This window comes from Sciurus vulgaris, assembly GCF_902686455.1.
Source record: "Sciurus vulgaris genome assembly, chromosome: 10".
In the NCBI taxonomy this organism is placed as follows: Eukaryota; Metazoa; Chordata; class Mammalia; order Rodentia; family Sciuridae; genus Sciurus; species Sciurus vulgaris.
Genome location: NC_136470.1, coordinates 3,554,452 through 3,573,912, shown reverse-complemented (window position 1 = coordinate 3,573,912; position 19,461 = coordinate 3,554,452). Strand labels below are relative to the sequence as shown.

Below are 19,461 nucleotides of genomic sequence, written 5' to 3'. Positions count from 1 at the left end.
CCAAAGATAACCTGAGCTTGTGCGGGGGTTAGGCATTGCTTTGGTAATCACCTCTGGGCCAGTTTGGGCCACAGAGAGGGGCTGACACGAGGCTCAGGACCCAGGCCTGTTTTCTGTCTGAAAGAGACACACATTTTGACTTCCAGTGTCCATCAACTTGTATCCTGTGTGTTCAAGGCCAAGAACCTTGAGTTCATAACCCAGAAAAAATCTGCTTTGGGTGACAGCAACGTAAATTAATCTTTCCCTTTCTGCTCAAGAAAATTTGCAACATTCTGTACGTGGCCAGTAAGACCCAAGCAAAAGTCCAGATGGGCACCTAATTTGTAATTGGTTGGCAGCAGTTGGCCAAGTAGCCCTGGTGAGGACCAAGGACTGGTTTTGAACTTAAACTTGAAACTAGATTGATAAAGTGCTCTGTCTAATGCTCTGTGTCACAGCAGATTTCCAACTGGAGCAAAGAGACCCCACCTTTGTTATTGCTACTTTAACACGCACGCACGCACGCACGCACGCACACACGCACACACAAGCACACATGCACACACACACGCGCGCACGCACACATGCATGCACGTCCGCTGCATCCTCCACAACAGATGCAGGCTGGTCCTCAAGCAGAGGAAGGAGGCTGCCAGCTCATCCACACCAAGCGCACCTGCTCCAGAGAGGCGGACCCGCGTCGGCACTGGGGTCCTGAGGCACCACCCATGACATGACTCTCTGGGAGCTCGGGCGGCACAGTCAGTGAGCACTGGCATTTATAAAATGCCACTCTGCAGCAATCCCATCAAGGCAGAAAGACACAACCCTCGGCTGGGGATAAGAAGTGGGCACGTGAGCGCAGTCAGCATTCAGCGTACGATCTTCATCATCTCCGAGACAGTCACTTTGAACGTAAATACCTCACACTGTTTAAAAAAAGAAAAAAGCAGACCTGGATACACAACGTGGAAGGGGATTTCACAGTATCGACACAGCCCATTCCTCGGGGCGCCCCGTGTCCCTGCAGTAGTGTCCTCTATGATGTGAGAAAGGCCACTGGCAGAGGTGCGAGGGTGCACCCCCAGGAAGTGAGCCCCAGACCTGGGTGTTGAATAGCAGCAGCATTCACAGGGGGACTTGGGAAGGGATTGGTGAAAATCTTTCTTTCTTTTTTTTTTTTTTTAATTGAGACGACCTGAATTTTAAAAGCAAACAGATCAAAAAAGAATTTTTTAAAAATTATAAAGGTTGAATTTTAGGAGTAGGAATTACCAACCAGATATCCCTAATCCAAAATTACAAAATTGAAACTTTTAAAGCATCAGGGAGCTCAAAACATTCTGAATTTCCAGACAGTTCAGATTTTGGATTTTTGAGATTAGGGATTAGGGATATCTGGTTGGTAAAGACTATTTACATATTCAAAATCCAAAAACCTCTGCAATACTTTGGCCTCAAGCACTTCAGATAAGGGATACCCAATATATACTAACACTTCTGATACAAATCTGGAATTCTGACACATCACACCCCGTTGGAATTGATCCTCATGTCACAGACTCTATCTATCGCAAGACAAAGAAGAGAAGTGACCCCTCCCATCCCGAAAAGCTGATAGCAGTTACTAAACTTGGGGACTGACTTGCTATTAATATTTTTTGGAGCTTTACAACGGCTAACATTCAAATGCAAACTTTAAAAACAAAGCGTGGGTAAAAAGTCATTTTAAAGTCACTTGATAATTCCTGGAACACCTAAGAATTTTTTAATGTGCATTTGAAAGTGAATTCCCAGTGTAGTTTTTGAATCTCTCCCTCAAAAACAGGAAAGAAAAACAGTCCTTGGGTCTCGGCTCTCTCAAAAGGCCTTGCTCCTCCGCGGCTCCATCAGGGCGCTGGACGGCGGGCTCTGCTTGCCCATCTGCCGGGGGTCAGGGTCACACCAGCCTTTTCCGTCTTATTGGAAGAGCACCAATCTCAGTAAAGGGTCAAGACGTGTCACCCCAGTGACAAGCACGTCTGCTGGCATCACACGTTCAAGAGCGGAGCAATGTGGAAACTGGCAAGTGACGAGGGAGGCGGCTCGTGAGGTACACAGGGGTTCTGAAAGTATGTGCCAAGCTTCTCATTTTTCCACTGGAAACCAAAGCAAGGACACCCCAAAACGTGGCCAGGAGCACCATTCAGGAACAGAAACCCGGAGAGCCCATAAGAAGAATTTCCCATCTGTCACTAAGCTCCCATTCCAAGGATGGACACCTGAGATGCGGAACACTTTCTTCGAGTGCCCTACAAGTCCTTTGCTTTGGCCGTAGGCAATATTTGGCAAAAAGTGCGCGTGTGTGGGGGCCACCATGTTCCGTGAGCTGTCACTTACTGCTTCCGACTCCGGGGTCAGGCTCACCAGGCTCCTGCCTAGTAAGGTGCGCCAGACGGAGAGGAAATCTGCACATGGACTGCTCCCTGGCATTCTGAGCACCTGACATGGCAGAGGACGATGGAGAACCACGCCTGCATTCACGTGGCCTCCTCTGCGAGGAGGCTGAGAGGCCTGGAAATGCTCAGTAATGCGTGGGACATGCTTAGTGTCTGCGTAAGGTCTCGAGTTCTATGGCTAACAGCAAAGGCAATGCCTTCCTTCCTATATTTGTCAAAGCATTTCATCAACTGCTATCATATTTCTTTATCAAAACTCCTGCCCGTGTTCCACCTCCCTGTTCTCAGGGCCAGGTGTACTTTTTAATTCTAAGCAGCAAATTAGAAGAGGTGACCCATCCATTCTGGTCACAGTGACAGCCCAGAGGGGCACACCTTCTGATGACTTGGTGGAGGCGTGGGACCCACGCACACCCTGCTAGAGGCCTGAGTGGGTAAATGGAATCCCCGCCGTCCCTCCCAGGCCCTGCGGGCGGTGTTGTTCTTGCTCTCTAACTGCTACCCTGAGGCTTAGCTGGGGCTGCAGGTGCCACTGGGGTTCTGGTGGCAAACTGGGCTTTGTCAGTTCTCTTTGGGGGAAGCCTCCCGGCTGGAGACGCACTTCGTTCCTTCCCTTCAGACGAACTTGTTGGGAACCCGAGCTGGAGGAGTGGGCTCGTGGCAGCGGCCTGGCCTCCTGCGTCCTGGGTGCCCGTCCTCCAGCGGCAGGGAAGGCGGCAGGCGGCCTACGCGCAGGGCTCCACGGGGGCCCCGTTCATGGCGCTCTTGCCCCGGTGGTGCCTGGACAGCAGCTTCTTGTTCAGCAGCCGCGTGAGGGTCGCCCCCTTCCTCGGGGCGCCCTCCTGCCGCTGCAGGAACAGGAGGTCGTTGTGTGACTGGCTCAAGCCGGGCTCTTTCTGTGGGTGCCGTCGGCGGAAAAACAGCTTGGCACCCCGCCTCAAAATTCCTCCTGCAAGAGGAAGCACAGGGCCATCAGGGCTATGGGCACAAGGGACCGTCCTAGGTGAGAAGGAAGGATGCTGGTGTCTCTGGTGAAGAGCCGCCTGCTCTGAGCCACGGCAGCTGGCCAAGAAGACACTGACCCGACCCTCACGCAGCGCCTCTCCGGATGGAAGGGGGACCTGGCCATGCGCCAGGCGCCTGGACCATCGGAGGCCAGGTGTTCACAACCACGCCAAACGCGGCAGGTTCTTGCCCCTGGCCGCAAGGACCTTCTGCCCCTCCCCCGCACTGGGAGGTGTGAAGGCAGCACGGTGCTGTGTGTGACCCCAGGAAGGAGGGTCACACACAAAAGACCCGCTTAAGGACCCTGAGAACAGTGGCACTCGCTTTCTCAGGAAACCCGAAAATTTGTTATTTTGGGGGTAAGATTTTTTTAATTTTTATATAATTCCCGATCCTACTGTGTGTGTATACAAATATATTCATATACTATATACCTTTATACACACAGCTTATACGCCTAGGCCATATGAGAATTGTCACTTGATCTTTTTGATCTACAAAACCTCAGTTTGGGGAGGGGCAGAGCTCAGGTAGAACACTTGCCCAGCATGCACGAGGCCCTCAGTTCAATTTCCAGCCTTCAAATAAAGGAAAAAGAGAAAGACCCCTCCATTTTGTGTGGCTTGACCACCTGCACAGGATCTCAGGTGGGGGATAACACGCAGGCTCAGCTGCTTTTCACAGTAGCTGGGCACCCTACCAGGCAGGACCCAGCAAGCCCTGTGTTTCAAGCCAGCCCGAGAACTCCATCAGCACTTGCAGGGAGGTGCCAGTGACAGGAAGAAGACCTCCCAGTCGGCGAGCTGAGGAGGTGGCTTCAGTTTGGAGCTGGCCATTGGGTGACAGACATACACAATCATTGTGATGTGTGCCAACAGTCACCAGGTTTCAGGAAGGAGAGGATGGGGCCATTCGCTCCTGTGAATGGACGCAGGCCCACATGGAGCCCACTGAGGGCAGGGAGACCTGCCCAGCAGGCTGAGGTCAACTAGCGGTGACTGAGGAGCCACTCTGGGGCTAGTTTGGGAGCTGAGCTTCCATGTCCTGGGAAAGAAGCTGGAACACTCCAGGGGTGGGCTGAATCTAACCTGGTCAAAGCTGCCAGAAAAAAACTGTCCTAAAAACATCTTTTGGTAAATACAACCAAATCGACTATTGTGAAGAATCACTATGGCATCTTTACAGTTAAAGTCAGAAGCCCATGAGTTTCAGGGATGCTGGAAAGAATGGGAAGGTGTTAGGGAACGGTGGTGGGAACGTGGAGGGACGCCTCTGTCCCCTGGGCCCACCCTGCTGACCCCCGCATGCTTTCTTTTGAAAGCAATTTACCTGCAGCCCTGCCTGGCTTTAGCCAATAGGATTGGCTGCATTCCTCTGCAAACCCCCGGTCATCTGCAGGAGAAGCGCAGGCCCCAGGTGCCCATAAGAGGAGCACAAGCCACCCTGGGGGCCGGGAGGCTCCTGTGACGCGGACACAGGCCAGGTTCCAGAGTTCAGGGAGATAAAGATACTCCCCCAGCCGGAAACCGTCAGAACAGGTTCCAGTTAGAAGCAGTCAGCACGGACCGCAGTGACTCAGAGTTGCCCTGGCCCTTCACCATGGACAGTGGGGACTTGGAAGTCAGATGCCGTCCTGCTGTCAGTCAAAGAGGTGGACCTGGGCGGGACTCTCTGGAAACTTCTGGAGGGCAGGAGGGGCATGTCATCCTCCTCTCTGAGAGGACCCACTCTCTGCCTCGAGAGTGTCCCCTTGTCCCCTTTTCTGATCCCTTCACTACATTTGCTATTCTTTTACTAAGTCTGTGTCTTGCTTGGAATGCTCTCAAGCAAGAACACGGAATCCGGTGGCCCTCCCAGCTGCCTGCTTCTGCCCGGGTCTCCTGCAACACGGGGAAGGTAGCAGGCTGTGTAGATGGCAGCAGGTCTGTGGCACGTACATCCCCGGAAAATGCAGCCTGTCATGAAAGACCAACGGGGGCCTCAGGACAGCCAAATAACCTCTTCCAGTGGGACACAGCTTGGGGTTCAGCTGGTGGGCAGAGTCCCCTGGGTATCAAATAGCATGTGCTGGGTACAGTGGGGGCTCCTAGCCAGGGGACCCCCGCTACAAGGGATCTCTGCACTGAGGTTACCTCCAGCTGGAGGTCCATCTGTCCTACAGGAGCTGCTTCCAGGATGACCTGGGAGTCTCTGAAGCAATGCACAGACCCCCCCGTGTGGACTGGAGACGGGAAAGAGGGGTCAGAGGCCCCGCTGGGGCAGTGGGGGCTCAGGGAAGAGACGAATCATCCTGCAGCGGGTCAGCCCCTGTGGGCAGGGCCGTCCTGAAGGGCCAGCCCCAAAGCCCACTTCACATGTGTCTCTGCTTCGAAATTCAGCCTGGGGGCAAGAGTCAGGGCTCAAGGTGCGAGCAGGGCCTGAACTGTGTCCTTCCAAAGTCCACACGGAACTCTGCACCCCAGGACCGTGGAAACTGACCTCTTTTTTGGAGAGAGTGTCTTTACACAGGTGATCAACTCCAAGTGGCTCATTAGCTGGGATTAATCAAATATGCCTGGCATCCTCAAGGTGGGACATTTGGACACAGAGGGAAGGCAATGTGAAGACACAGGGAGACGCCCCGTAAAGACAGAGGCAGAGGCTGGGCAAAGCTCCTCAAGCCACAGAAGGCCGAAGGGTGCTGCAAACCCTGCAGCCAGGAGAGCCCGGCACAGTCCTCCCTGTGGCCTCGGGAGGAGCCAGTCCTGGAGGTGCTTCACGCTTAGACTTGGGCCTCCAGGCTGAGGGACACAGACCTCTGTTGTTTGGACCACTCCCTTCATGGCACTGTCCCGGCCTGGAAAACCACCTCAGCCAGGAGGGGCCAGGGGAGCAGCTGGCCTAAGATGGCGTCCAGACACCCAGTGCATCATCCTGCTGGGCCCCGGGAACCCTGGTGGCCACACAGAAGAGTGGGCAGCAGAGAGGGGGCCAGCAGGGCAACATTCTCAGCCCTGGGACGTGATCACCAGTCAGCATCTACCGAGACAGCAGAGGCCCACCCTGGCCCCTGAGATACAGGGTCTGGAGAGAGCCCAGGGCAGGTGCCCTTCCCCGCCCCTCCCCTCCCTTCCGCTAGTCTCCTGCTATGTCACATCCTCTGTCCCTGGGCTGGTAGACACGGGGCTGTGGTGACAGAAGGCACAGTGGCCTGCTTGCAGGGTGCAGGTGCCTGGCTTGCAGGGGACAAGCACTGGTTCCCAGGGGCTAACGGGAAGCCAGAACCTGAGACAGGCACAGGTCTCTAAAGAACTTTAAAGGGCTCTGCACCCGCCCAGCAGCCGCGGCCACCTTTGAGGGCAGCCGCCGAGTGACGTCTGCATTTCAGGTTCTTGCACACTAAGATCAGCACCAAGGATGGCCTGCCTGCGCGTGGGTGGCGGGCTAGGGAGACGTGCTCAGTACTGGTTTTAAACTCGCCGCTGGCTGGAGTGCCTGCCGGTGGGCTGTGGGGCGGGCGCTGCACACCACGTGGTGTGGGGGCTCTGGCGGCCTGCGGCAGCTCTGCCTTCTGTTATGTCCCTTTCCCTGTGTCTCCTGGCCTGCGGCAGCTCTGCCTTCTGTTATGTCCCTTTCCCTGCGTCTCCTGGCCCCTCGTGACGGGCTGTCTGCGGGGGTTCCCGGGACTTACACATGCTCCCCTAACCTGACCGGTGGGATTCTGTGGGGACGCCACCGGCCTCTGGTCCTTGAGGGGACACACCACACCGAGACTTGCAGTGCTGTGGATGGAGCCCAGCTGCTCCCAGAGCCCGTCGGGACGGAGGTGTGACCCTCCTTTACTGAGTGGGTGTGGAGGACACGGGGGTTGCTCGTGGCTAACGGGCCCGGGACCCTCTGCCTCTGAGGCCTGCATTCTGGGGCCTGGCCTTCTGTCTGGGATGATGACGGGCACCCACCAGGAGAGGCAGCTGGAGCAAGGGCCAAGCCTGCGTCCCTGGGGAGGAGCGCCGGCCAGCTGCCTGATGGTGAAGCTCTCCGGGCCCCCCGCCCCAGCGCGACTCAGGCAGGGTTCAGGAACAACTGTACCAACAGAGAGGGACACTGGGGTGTGGGCAATGCCAAGGCTCAGCCGCCAGCCATGAAGGGCGCCAGCAGGCAGAGACCATTCAGCCTCAGTCTGAACAAAGGCCGTGAGGTCTGTCTGGGCCTGCTACTGTGCACGATTGCCCACGGGGCAAACAACGTGGAAGAGCTATGGCCACAGGCCTGCTGGGCGGCCAGGGACATAGCCACGCCATCGGCGAAGGTGAGGGTTGCTCAGAGGGAAGAGCACCCTCACCTGCTGCTGGGAGGATGCGCTGCCTGGAGTCTACCTGTTGTGAGGGCCAGCGTTCCATGTCAAGTTGGCCACAGTGCCCAGTGAGTCAAACACAGGTCTAGGTGTTGCTCGGGAGGTGTTTTATACATGGAGCTAATACCCTGGCACTGAGGAAATCATTCTGGATAATGTGAGTGGGCCTGGCCCAATCAGTTGAAGGACTTAAGTGTGAACACATGAGATTTTTCTGGAGAAGAAATTCTGTCTCGACACGGTGGTCCTGCCTCCAACCTGCCACCTGCCCTGCATACTTCATATTTGTCGGCCCCACCATTGCATGAGACAGTTCCTTAAGTTCTATAACTTATTGGTTCCATTTCCCTGGGAAACACTGATACCACAGCTCCTGGTTTGGTAGGTCACACTTGACTCTGAGCCACACAGTCTGCTACCCTTTGCTGACAGGGAAGCTCCCACCCACCAGGCAAGAGCAGCTGTGGCCACTGTGACTTCAGGATACCCAACTGCTACATTCCAGGCCCTCTCACATGTACCCCTGGCTCTGGGAGCAAGACTGAGCCCCCACCCACAACCATGGCCTCCAAGGGACCCAGGGTGCCATCTGGGAAGCAGAATCATGATTTCCAGAGGGTGGAGAGTGGGAGGCGCAGAGGGACACGGTGGAGCCCCATGCAGGGTGGCTCCCAAGGCAAGTCATGATAAGGAGGAGGAACGTTGGTCACCAGATTTGATCAGAACACACTGACACAGCCCAACAAATCCCAAAAAGATAGGCAACTGTGCTCTCATCAAACGTCCTCAAAGCTGTTAGAAACACTGAGAACTGGTTTGCGGCCAGAGAACAGCTCTCGATTTCAAACACACGCTGGACAGGCACAGAAGCCGGAGGGGAAGCCTGGGCTCCCTTCCCACCCACCCCGGCCTCGGCTCCCCGGTGGCAGCCCAGGTCAGGAAAGCAGGCCCCGCGGGCAGAGGGTGCAGCGGACCGCCCCTTCGCACCGCGTTTCTCATAGCAAGGCAATGCGTAATAGGAAGATAGAAGACAAAAGGGACTTACTGTGCAGACACTTAACTCTGGTCGGCAGAGCGATCCTCTTAAGTGAGGGGGAAGGGCATGGAGGCAGAGAGAGCAGAGGTGAAAAGAAAAGCACGCAAGAGAGAAATCAGAACGTGGGAGGCCGTTCGCACGCGCACGAGCCGCGCAGACCCTGGCCAGGTTCCCTCCCCCACGCCCCACCTCCAAGCCTCCCCTGATGCGCTCGTGACAAAATACACCTAAGAGGCCCCATCCTGACCGCAGCCACGCCGTGGGGGCCCTCGCCCACTCGCTGTTGGGCAGCTCTGTCCACGCTTTCTTAGGTCACAAACAAGTTCAGGAGGGGACTTCCCGTGTTGCAATATGTACATGTTCCAACCAGCACCATTCCAGGTTCCAAATACACAGGCAGCCCAGGAGTCTCCCCCCGACTCCTGATGGGACAGAGGGTACCGGTGGCTTCTAAACCACAAAAAGTGAATTTTAAAAAAGCATAAACTCCACAGTCATTCCCTTGAAAGTTTTAATTTTGGGAGGTGTAAAATGAGAACAATCTGCAACCACAGCATAGTCTAAGATTCTGACATCTCAGACATACTAAATGCAAATCTCTTGGAAAGCACTGGAATGAGAAATATTCTTTTTCCCACTCAGCCAAATAGCTCACTTATAAAAAGCGTGGCAACGCATCAGTGCCTCAGTGTGAACCGCGCTGCCGAGTATCCTCACCACGCTGCCCCGCCCCAGCACACCTGCCCACACCTAGGTCCCCCAAAGGCTTCACCGCCCTGGCCAGGGAAGGGGGAGGCAGCGGAAACCCGGAGGCTGCGGAAGCAGAGGGAGCAAGGGGTGGAGGAGGACTGGCGTCTGGATGGACAGTGTGAGCGAGGCCGGGCGTCTGGGAATCCATGGGGAGGGGCGAACTGGGGTCCCCGGGAGCAAGAGCACGTGGACGTCAGTCAAAGCAGGAGGAGGTGGGCAGTCCCCAGGTCCCCTGCTTTATCTGCGACCCATCAAAGGCCGAGGGACAAGAAGGACAAGAAGCAGCGATGGCAGGGATGCCAGACCCACCGCAGGCTCGCACTCTCAGCACAGAACGGACACTCCCAGACGGGCCGCCTCCGGCAGGCGGTGCCCTGTAGGGTGTTCAGCAGCACCTGTTCTCTGGGGGCGAAATCCCGCCTTAGGAGAACCGGGTGCCTACGGCAGTGAGAGCAAGGGCGGGAGGGGTTGCAGCTGAGCAGCCCCGGGATTCCTGACCCCTGGAGTGGCCGAGAATTCCACGGGCACATGCTCTGGGAGTGCTGGAAAGCCGGCTGGAGTCTCAGGCCAGGCAGAGCCAGAGAGCAGACTGCACCTGGGTGGAGGAGCTCAGGAGAGGGACGGGGTGGGGGCGTGGTCCTGCTGTGGAGGACCTGAGACTGGGCGTGTCCCAGGTCTCTGAGCCCTGAGACATGTTCCCAGGTCAAATGCTATGCACCTGAGCAGCAGGAGCGGTTCCAGGAAGTCACTGGCCATCTAAGAAAGGGTGTCTCACGGCTTCTTCCCTCCATAGCCCATCGGGCTCAGGCATGAGGCTAAGGCTGGGTTGGGTTTAGTTTGAGGGGGAGCCTGGGGGGCAGATGAGATGAGCGCCAATCCCACGGCTGGAGACCTGGGCTCCTCCAGCTTTGCTATCTCTGGCCCTACCTTGTTCCTGGCTCCTGGTGACCCTGAGAGTCAGGGGCAGCTCTGCTCCCAGATGGAGCCGGCCCAGACAGTGGAAGGGGGGCTGCCCCCAAACGCAGAGGTGACCCAGCCACTCACACACACACAGGTCCCCAGCCTGCCCCACAGGCTCTTGGTGGGCATGTGGGCCAAGATGGAGCTCAGAGGACAGAGGCAAGGGAGGCTGCTGGCAAGAACTCAAGCAGGGTGGACACCAGTGCTGGAGCGTAGCCACCAAGTGGGAGGCCGGGGGCTCCGGAGCAGGTACCTTTAGGCTTCTTGGCAGCGCTGGGCTCTGAGACGCTCAGGGAGCTCTCAGATAGCTGGTCCCCATCGAGCTCCAGAGGGGCTGGGCCACCCCACGCCACCGCCAGGGGCTCCTTCTCCAGGTCCCAGGAGTCCAGTTCCTTCTCCTGGGGCTCCAGGGCAGCTGGGGCCTGGGCTGGCTCATCTTCCACTGGTGGGACAGAGGCCGCGGTGGCCTCTGGGGAGCAGGGGTCGGACGGGGTGTCCTGGCAGGCACCGTCCATGGAGGATGCGTAGTCCTGCATCAGGGCAGCCTCGTGGTCCTGAGAGAGTGAGGTCTGTGGAGGAAATGCACCGTCAGAGGCCACGGTGAGTGGGAAGCCAGGTCGGGCAAGATGCCAGGGGAACATGGAAGGAGGGCCTGCAACACCAGAGGGCTCTCAGATGCTCTGCTGGGGGTTTCGCAGTGGCCGCAGCAAGGCTGGCCCCTGAACTGCTAGGCATCCGGCTGGGGCAGGTCCCCCCCCGCAACACAGGCACAGGGCTGTCTGCAGCCAGGGGCAGACAGCGCTCCTCAGGATGTAGAGGGTCTCTACTCCCTGTAGGTGGGCCAGCACTGTGAGCCCAGAGGTGAGATAGTACGTAAGGGGACGATGAAGTGGCTTGGCGTTTCGGACTGAGCCTTTCGATCCTTGTTCCTGCAGCTCTTTTATGTTCCCCATAAGTGGAACTTCACTGGAGGGCACTTTGTATCCTCATAAGAATCTTATTTATCTGTAAAATGCACACGGGCTCTGAACTCCTCTGTGGGTGGGTTCAGGTGGTGGCCCAGGGGGAGAGTGACTGAGTGGGGCTGCCGGGTCCCGTGGGGGCCGCCGTGCTGTCCTCCCCTGGGTGGTTCCACACAGGTGTGCCTGCTTGGTGATACCTGGCACCTGTGCTTCTTAACATAAGCACCAGCTTGCAGAAGAGCCCACTAACTCAAATGGACAGTTTGGAAATTGATAAAAATTCTATAACCACAGTGGAATGCAGACTTTAAATACTAAGATTTGTAAGTCTGTGATTCTAAAACAAAGCTGCAGAGAAATCGCAGGTGAGACGATCACGGATCTTATTTTGCTCATTCATTTATCCAGGTCCGAGAAGAGCCACGACTGGGCCTGAAGCTCTAGAGAGGGCCCCCTGTTGGCTCTTACTGGAAGTGCACCTAAGGACCCAAAAGAACTGGCACCTGCTCCAGTGATGCTCAGGGCCACCAGTGAGCTGGTGTCCTAGGGAGTGAGGCCACGTCACTCCACTCTGGGTACAATGGCGACCTTGGTGACTCACCCTCAGCACCTCCAAGATCCCTTCTGGCACCCTCTTGCAGCCGAGGGGTGAGTTCCCAGCACACTCCAGCCCCTCCCTGACCTCAGAAGTTCAGCCCCGCCTCCCAGGGTCCCTGTTCGCACGTCCTCCTCACTGCAAATCAGACTTCCCCACCGTCCTGCCGCCAGCTTGCTGGGAGACTTCAAGGCAGAGTCAGGGTCTCCTTGTGGCCCTGCCCCCTGGAGAGCTGCCCCTGCACCTGGGCCACACAGCTGTGCTAGACGGCCTGGCCACTCCTGCTCCCCAGGCTACCACAGAGCAGGAGGCAGGAAAGAGAGAGGATGGGGCGTGTTTTACAAAAGTCTTCACTTCTCTAAGAAAACAAAAGGAATCAATATTTGTTGCAAAAATTAAAATGCTTTGGAAATGTGTAATGTGGAAGAAGGGGTTCCCCAGAAACCGGGGGGCGATGAGGGTGGAGTCTGAAGCAAAGGGGAATCTTCCTTCAAGTCCTTCCTTCCCTTTCGGTGATTGTTCCTGGGGTGCGCCACCAACCTCTCTGCGCTCAAGGCATCACTGGGCAGAAATAAATAACTATGCCACCTAAGGAAATCGGACCTGCAAAGGGGACCTTCCGAACCCTGGTCCCGTGCCTGGGCTGACCCCGTCCGGGGGCAGAGCTGAGGTCCCCGCGGCCCTGGCCGTACCTTGGAGATCCCTGAAATGATGATAGTGCTCTTCTTCCTCGGCGACTTCAGCTTCAGCTTGGAAGGCTCACTGAGCTGCCTGATGGCCACCTCAGCCACCGGATCCGAGCCGCTCAACACCAGCAGTTCTGCCAGAGGGAAGGTAGCACTGAGCTCGCAGCAAAGCTAAAGGCTTCGGGGGCCCCCAGGGTGACGGGATGGCTGGCAGACATCTCTGATAAAGGGCAGGGAGTAAGTTCTGGAGGCTCTGCAAGCCGGCTCCGAAACAGCCCCTCCAAGTGGCTCCAGAGGACGTTCAGCAGAAGGGCAGAAAAGCACCCACAGGAGCAAGCAAACAAAAGCGTCTCCACCCTCTGGAGACTCTGAGCCAGGGTGGCTGAGCAGAGGGCGGAGCCAGGGCCGCCAAGGGCCAAGCTGGCCAACGGCTTCAGCGAGCTCTTCATGCACAGCAAGAGCTGTGTGCGTGCCTCACTTGCCCACCCCGACTCCGTGGGGCCGACTCTTTTCTTTTTCCCCTAAACCCCATTTGACAGAGGGAAGGTGCCAGGCAGCCCCGCGAGCGAGGACCAGCAAGGTCTCCGAGGCGGGTTGTGGCTGAAAGCTACACTAGGGGCTGAGGAAGAACAAAGCGGCAGAGCCGCTGCAGCCACAGTGTTAAAGGGAGCCTTTCTGTGGCAGCCCCAGCCGTGGCCTGAGGGCGGGAGAGGCGGATTCCCAAGGGCATGGGTGGAGGCCACTCTGGTGGGGCTGCTGGCCAGCGACCCAGCGACCCTGTGATGCCATGGGCCCTGGCATAGCTCCTACGACCCTTGGAAGGGGTGAGTGGGCCTTTCGTTATTCATAATGAGCCCCTTTAACTGAGGCTGACTGGGCCAGGAACCAACCTGGGATTACAGGTGGGCACTTTGAGCTCCCCTAACCTCAGGGCGGGGCGGGCACCAGGGTCCCAGGTTAGTTCACCTCGGTGACCAGTGACACAATCCACCATGCCAATGCAGTGGAGCCCCCACAAATCCCTGAAGGACAGTCTTAGAGGGCTCCTGGGCTGGTACCACCTGAGTGCCAGGAGGGAGCACTTAGGGGTCCCCAGGAGGGGACAGAAGCTCTGGCATGTGGGACCCTTCTTGCCCTGGCCCTGGGTACCTGCCCTCTGGCTGGGTCTGCACCCTCTACCACAGCCTGATGAATCTAGGATGTTTCCCTGCATCCGTGAGCCTCACTCCACACTAGGAATGGAGGATCACGGGGGCGGGGGGACCTGGCATAGGTAAAGAAGGTGGGTCCTGGGGACCTATTGCTTGTGTGCAGCCTAAAAGCAGGGAAGCAATGGTCTTGGGGCCAAGCCTGTAGCCCTCAGGTCTGTGCTGACTCCCGGCGGCTGGTGTCTGCAGAGGCTGGGGAATGGCCTAGCTGTGAAACACACTTGGTGCCAGAGGTGGTGGGTCAAGGTCAGTTTTGTCCTGAGCCTCTGGACCACAGAGAAGGGTCAAGAGAAAGGATCCACTGTACCCTCCTGTCACCAAGGAAAGGGAGGCAGGACCACTGCCCTGACGGCTACTCCCCGTGCTTGGAGGCAGCTGTCCTCGGATGGTCACCATGCAGGAAGCAGCTCAGAAAGCCAGTTGTGCCCGGCTGCACAGTGGACAGCAGCCTGGGGCTGCTCCACTGCAGGGGGCTGAGGATGTCAGCCCAGGTCTCTTAGCACCAGGCGAAGGCCCCACAGCCTGAGCACGGGAGCGTACTGGGCAGGGCGCTGAGAAAGGGGTGTTGGGAGTGGAGGCCAAAGAGGGCTGGGCCTGTGTCCCGGATGCTGCAGCTGGCTCAGCTGGGCAGGAGCTGGAGAGGCACGGGCGCCCGGCAAGGGAAGGGCAGCTGCAAACTCCAGACCACACACCGCCCTAGCGAGTAGCTCCCGATGGCCAGCCTTGCCCCACCTCTGACCTCAGCAAGGCCAAAAACAAAGAGGGTGAGCAAGGGAAGCACCCACCTGCCCTTTTTCTGATGGGACGTCACGGGACAGACAGTGCTGTGATTTAGAGACACACGGCATCTCTGCAAAGATGCTCGTTCCCTGGACACAACCATCAAAACCAGAAACGCGCACCAAGGGCTGGGAGCCACTGTTGCCAGCAAGCTTCAGCAGACAGAGGGACACACACAGGGCTGGTGGGGCTGTCCCCCAGTCCTGCCTCTGCAATGGCATTGATGTCATCAGTGTGCTGAAGAGCAGGAAAAATAATGTTTGGAAGGTACAGTGAGGCCTTCTTTGGGTTTTTGTATTCATTTCATTGTGCTTCCTCAGGCCTAGCAGGGAAGCATGGTGCCCAAATCCTTCTGTTACTTCCCTGTTCTCAATTTCTACTTATCATTAAAAAAAAATATATATATATGTATGTATGTATGTATATATATGGGCTGGGGATACAGCTCAGTTGCCTGGCATGAAAAAGGCCCTGGGTTCAATCCCCAGCACCATCAAAAAAAAAAAAAAAAAAAAGAAAGAAAATTATGTATAAATATATTGATTCTCTTCTCCAACTCAGAAAAGGAATCCTGCCCTCTAGGCAGACGGGAGATTTCCGAGGACAGCTCGAGAGCCAGGAGGGAGGAGCGCACACTTGCTCACCCGTATCTGAAGAAGAGAACGTCTTGCTGACAGGCGCGCCGTGGCACGAGATGGCCTGGATGGAGATGTCCTTCTCGATGACCTTCACCTTGACAGGCGTCTTCATGGGCGACTCTGCCGGGAGACAGCCTGTTACCAGGGCAGGCCACGCGCAGAGGGAGGGAGAGGACCCCCGGCAGCAACCTAAGCCACACCCAGGGCAAGAGTCGTGCCGGGAGCCCGGACTTGAATGAAACTTCAGAGACGTTTTGACGAAGCCAAGCTTCCCTTTGTGCTCTGCGTCCCCCCTGGACTAAGGGCTGTTCTGGGTGACGATGCACTTGCTCAGGCCGAGAGCAACGTGTAAGTAATGACGTGCCAAGCTGCAGGAGCCTCCGAGGCAGTGGCCGTGGGGACGGGCCCGGAACTCAGTCAGCTCTGCATGGAAAAGGCAGGCCATGCCTTCTCCTGAGTGACATTCAACCTCAGAGTCACGCTGACCACCTGCACTGAGCTCCTCTACAGGGTGGGCTGTCCCTGCGTGACCGTGATGCGGCACTTGACTAACCTGGGTGGCCTGTGTCCGAGGGCGACTATCATAGTCTCCACGGGACCTGAGCGTGGGAACAGGCCAGGGTGCTGAGCCTCGGGTCAGCTTACTGGACGTTTCTTTGACAGAACATAAAGGCAGGTGTCCAGCCCAGAAGCAGGCGCGAGTCTTACCGCCGCCACCTCCTGTCTGGAGCTGGCCTTCCTAGGCCGAGGGCTGCGGCCCAGAGCACTCTGCCTTCACAAGGCCAGAGCGGAGGCTACTCCAGGGTCTCACCAGAGCTCAGCGGGGACACCCTCCCCGCGTCGTAGCGAGGCTTGGTCTTCACGGCAGTGACGGTAGTGACCACAGTCCCACACGGCATCACTGTGCGGTCCTTTTCTACCTTTGCAGCAGCAACAGGGGGAGGGGTTGGCCAGGATTTCAGTTCAGTGGGTTCTATGTAAGAAAACTGCAGAGAAGGCTGGTCACTTGCTCTGTGGTACGGTTTCCCCACAGCACCTGGGGGTTTGGTTCCAGGACCCCCCAGAATGCCAAGATCCTCAGCCACTCAAGGTCTGGGCACCCTCAGTACAGATGTGGTTTCCCCAGGGGTTCCAAGCCATGATGGGTGGAATCTGCAGATGAGGAGCCCACAGACGCTGCAGGCCAACTGTTAGTGTGAGGGCCGAGTAGCAGAGGAACACTGCTTCCTCTGAAATGCCCACTGGCCTCTTTATTTAACGTACTTAGTCTTTTCAATTGACCTGGATTTCCCTGGAGTTGGCAGAGAACCATGGCAGCCAAGCTCAAATACAGCCAACCCTGCACAAACAGTGGAATTAAAAACCAGAGAAACAAAGGTCTTAAAAGGCCCTTCGGGTCAGGCCCTGAGAAGCTGTTGCAAGACGTCATCTTACACATTGGACAGCACAACCCCATCACAGGGGGACAGGTCTGTCCAAATTTAGACATGCGTACTATGACACCACATCTCTCGCACGAGCCTTAGAGGGCACTGGAGGCCGAGGGAGACTCTGGCAGCCACAGGAAGCTCCTAGAACAGGAGGTCAGGCCAGAACGCATGGACAAGAAGGTCACCATACCTACCTCTGCAGTGACTGAGCCCAGCACCGAGCTGCTGCAGGTGGGCCCACCGATCAATGCGAAGCTCTGTGGCCCAGAAGGCTGCTTCTTGAACAGGTCCAGGGGGACAGTGGTCATGGCCAGCGGACCTAGAGAGCAAGGACGAGAAGGAGCACGGCTGACGTTTGCTGTGTGACGGGAGCTGACACACCAGCGCAAGCTAGTCCGATTAGCCGGGAAGCGGCCCTTTTCAAGACCCTGTCGAGTGTCAGGTCACCAAAGACACTGCAGGGGTGTTCCAGCCAGACAGAGGCAACGCACCCCACACGGGGGTGGAGATGCTGGGCAAGGCCATTCCTGGATCCACTGACGAACACTGGATCATGGACGGTGGATCAGAGACGCTTATCAAGATAAATCAGAAAGCTGCCAACTGTACCGTGAGCATAGGAGAACGTCCGGATTCTTAGGAAATCCACACTACAGAATGTCGGGATGAAGGGCACAGTGCCCCAGGCCAGCCTGTGAAAGGGCTGGAGGGCAGCTCCGTGGTAGAGCACCCTCCGGTTTAATCCCCAGAGCCACACACACACACACACAAAAAAAAAAAAAAAAACAAAAAAAAAAAGAAAGGAAGGAACAGTGGTGGAGATGGTAGATAAATTTTATATATACCTCACCGAGATTAAAAAAAATTAAAAAGAAGTTTGTTGAGGCTAGAAGGGGTCCAAACTGCTTCTCTAAGCCAAGAACTAATGAATAAAAGATTCAGAATTGTTAAAAAAGAAAACAGATCAACATTTTCCAAAGCCATGACCTGCTAATAACTGGAACTGAGTTAGAGCCAAATGTGCCCTTGGAAAGCCCAGGGGCTCGGGGGAGAGGGCCAGCCTCCTCTGCTGGGTCTTGCCAGCCCCCATCCCACCCGGGCCCTGGGTGGCCTCCCAAGATAGGGGCTCCGTCTACCTGCACACCAGCCTCCTTCCGAGGACTGCCCGCCCTCTGTGATCTGCAGGTGTAGCTCCTTGGATCTGGCGTTCAGCTCGCTGCGGACAGGGAAGACAGGTGAGCATTGGGAACGCAATGCTCTGTGGCTTTCTCAAGATGGAGTGATTTTTTTTTCTCAACGTAGAAAGGAACACAAAGTTGTCAACAGTTAAGAAACTGCAGAGACGCATAATCAGAACAGGAAAGGTCACCTGCAGCCTCACTCTGTGTACCCAGCTACTCTCAATGCCAGGCCACCCGCCTTCCAAAGCTGACCAGGGCCACTCACTTTCGGCGGTGGTGATGCGATGGTCAGCGTGAACTGAGGAACCAGGTTTAACTTTAATTCTTATTAATTTAAACACCTAAGCCAGCTGTGGCTGGTCTCTACCATGTTGAAAGCACAGCTATATAATTACCTGAAGACAAAGTTCGGAACACTGACCACCTCCCTCCCCCTTGGAAACACTTCTTTTCACTCACAACATCACAGACATCTTTCCATGTCAATCACTACAGAGAAACACCATTTTTCACAGATGTCTATTGCGAGGCTATTTGGCCTTGTAAGAATTTTACTTGGCCAATTCCTTTATAACCATTAAGAATGATTGGGTTGCTGGGCGTGGTGGCACACATGTGTAATCCCAGTGGCTCTGGAGGCTGAGGCAGGAGGATCAAGAGTTCAAAGCCAGCCTCAGCAAAAGCAGGCCCTAAGCAACTCAGTGAGACCCTGTCTCCAAATAAAATACAAAACAGGGCTGGGGGTGTGGCTCAGTGGCTGAGTGCCCCTGAGTTCAATCCCTAGTAAAAGAATGGATGGTTGTTTCTAATGTTTCATAATCACAAGCAAGCTGGGATAAATATGCTTACACATATATCTTTGCACACAGTGTGATCATTCCCTCAGAAAAACTATAACTGTCAGTCAAAAGGTGAATACATTTAAGACATTTTTAAAAAGACACCTTTTGATGGTGGGTGAAATAGTCACTCCACTTGACGTTACCACTCTCTCATTCTCTACCAAATTCTGAGGTGAAAAACGATCTTTCCCGTAAGCTCACAGGGCTTCACGTATTTCTGGGACTGGACATTTTTTTAGTTCATGTCCATCTCTACTTGCTTTGTATCTCCAGTGGGGAAATTCTGCCACTTTCTAAGTGGGTGCTCCTATTTCATTAATGATTCATGAAAGCACTCTGTGAAGACAGAGGAGGTCTTCCTACATCACTCTCCATGCTACTTGTTGTATAAACATCAAAAAGTGATTGACTTCTTGTTTTCAGTCAGGCTTTCCACTGAATCACTACTTCTCCCAATTTTAGTTTTGTTTGTTTTTAATTTTTGGGGAGCACTAGGGATCAGACCCAGGATGTCCTACCTCTGACCTACATCCCTGGTCCTTTTAGTTAATTAAGTAATTAGTATTTTTGAGGTAGAGTTTTGCCTTGAACTTGCATCCTCCTGCTGCGGCCTCCAGAGCTGCCAGGACTTCAGG

General features: G+C 55.7%; 1 protein-coding gene across 3 annotated transcripts in view; it reads right to left on the bottom strand.

Annotated features, from left to right (window-relative positions):
• Positions 1-1,105: 1,105 nt before the first annotated feature.
• The window catches only part of C2CD2 (C2 calcium dependent domain containing 2), a 54,887-nt gene continuing 36,531 nt past the window's right edge, over positions 1,106-19,461 (bottom strand). For 2 of the 3 annotated variants that reach the window (XM_079100681.1, XM_079100683.1), the window contains 7 exons: positions 17,940-18,019; positions 16,998-17,122; positions 16,185-16,359; positions 15,380-15,493; positions 12,754-12,881; positions 10,758-11,073; positions 1,106-3,369 (listed from right to left, as the gene is read on the bottom strand). In XM_079100681.1, the coding sequence (XP_078956807.1) occupies positions 3,146-3,369; positions 10,758-11,073; positions 12,754-12,881; positions 15,380-15,493; positions 16,185-16,359; positions 16,998-17,122; positions 17,940-18,019 (1,162 nt within the window). In that variant the 3' untranslated portion in view covers positions 1,106-3,145. Of the gene's footprint in view, positions 3,370-8,803; positions 8,841-10,757; positions 11,074-12,753; positions 12,882-15,379; positions 15,494-16,184; positions 16,360-16,997; positions 17,123-17,939; positions 18,020-19,461 lie in introns of all 3 variants that reach the window. The other variant, XM_079100682.1, reaches the window with a different exon arrangement.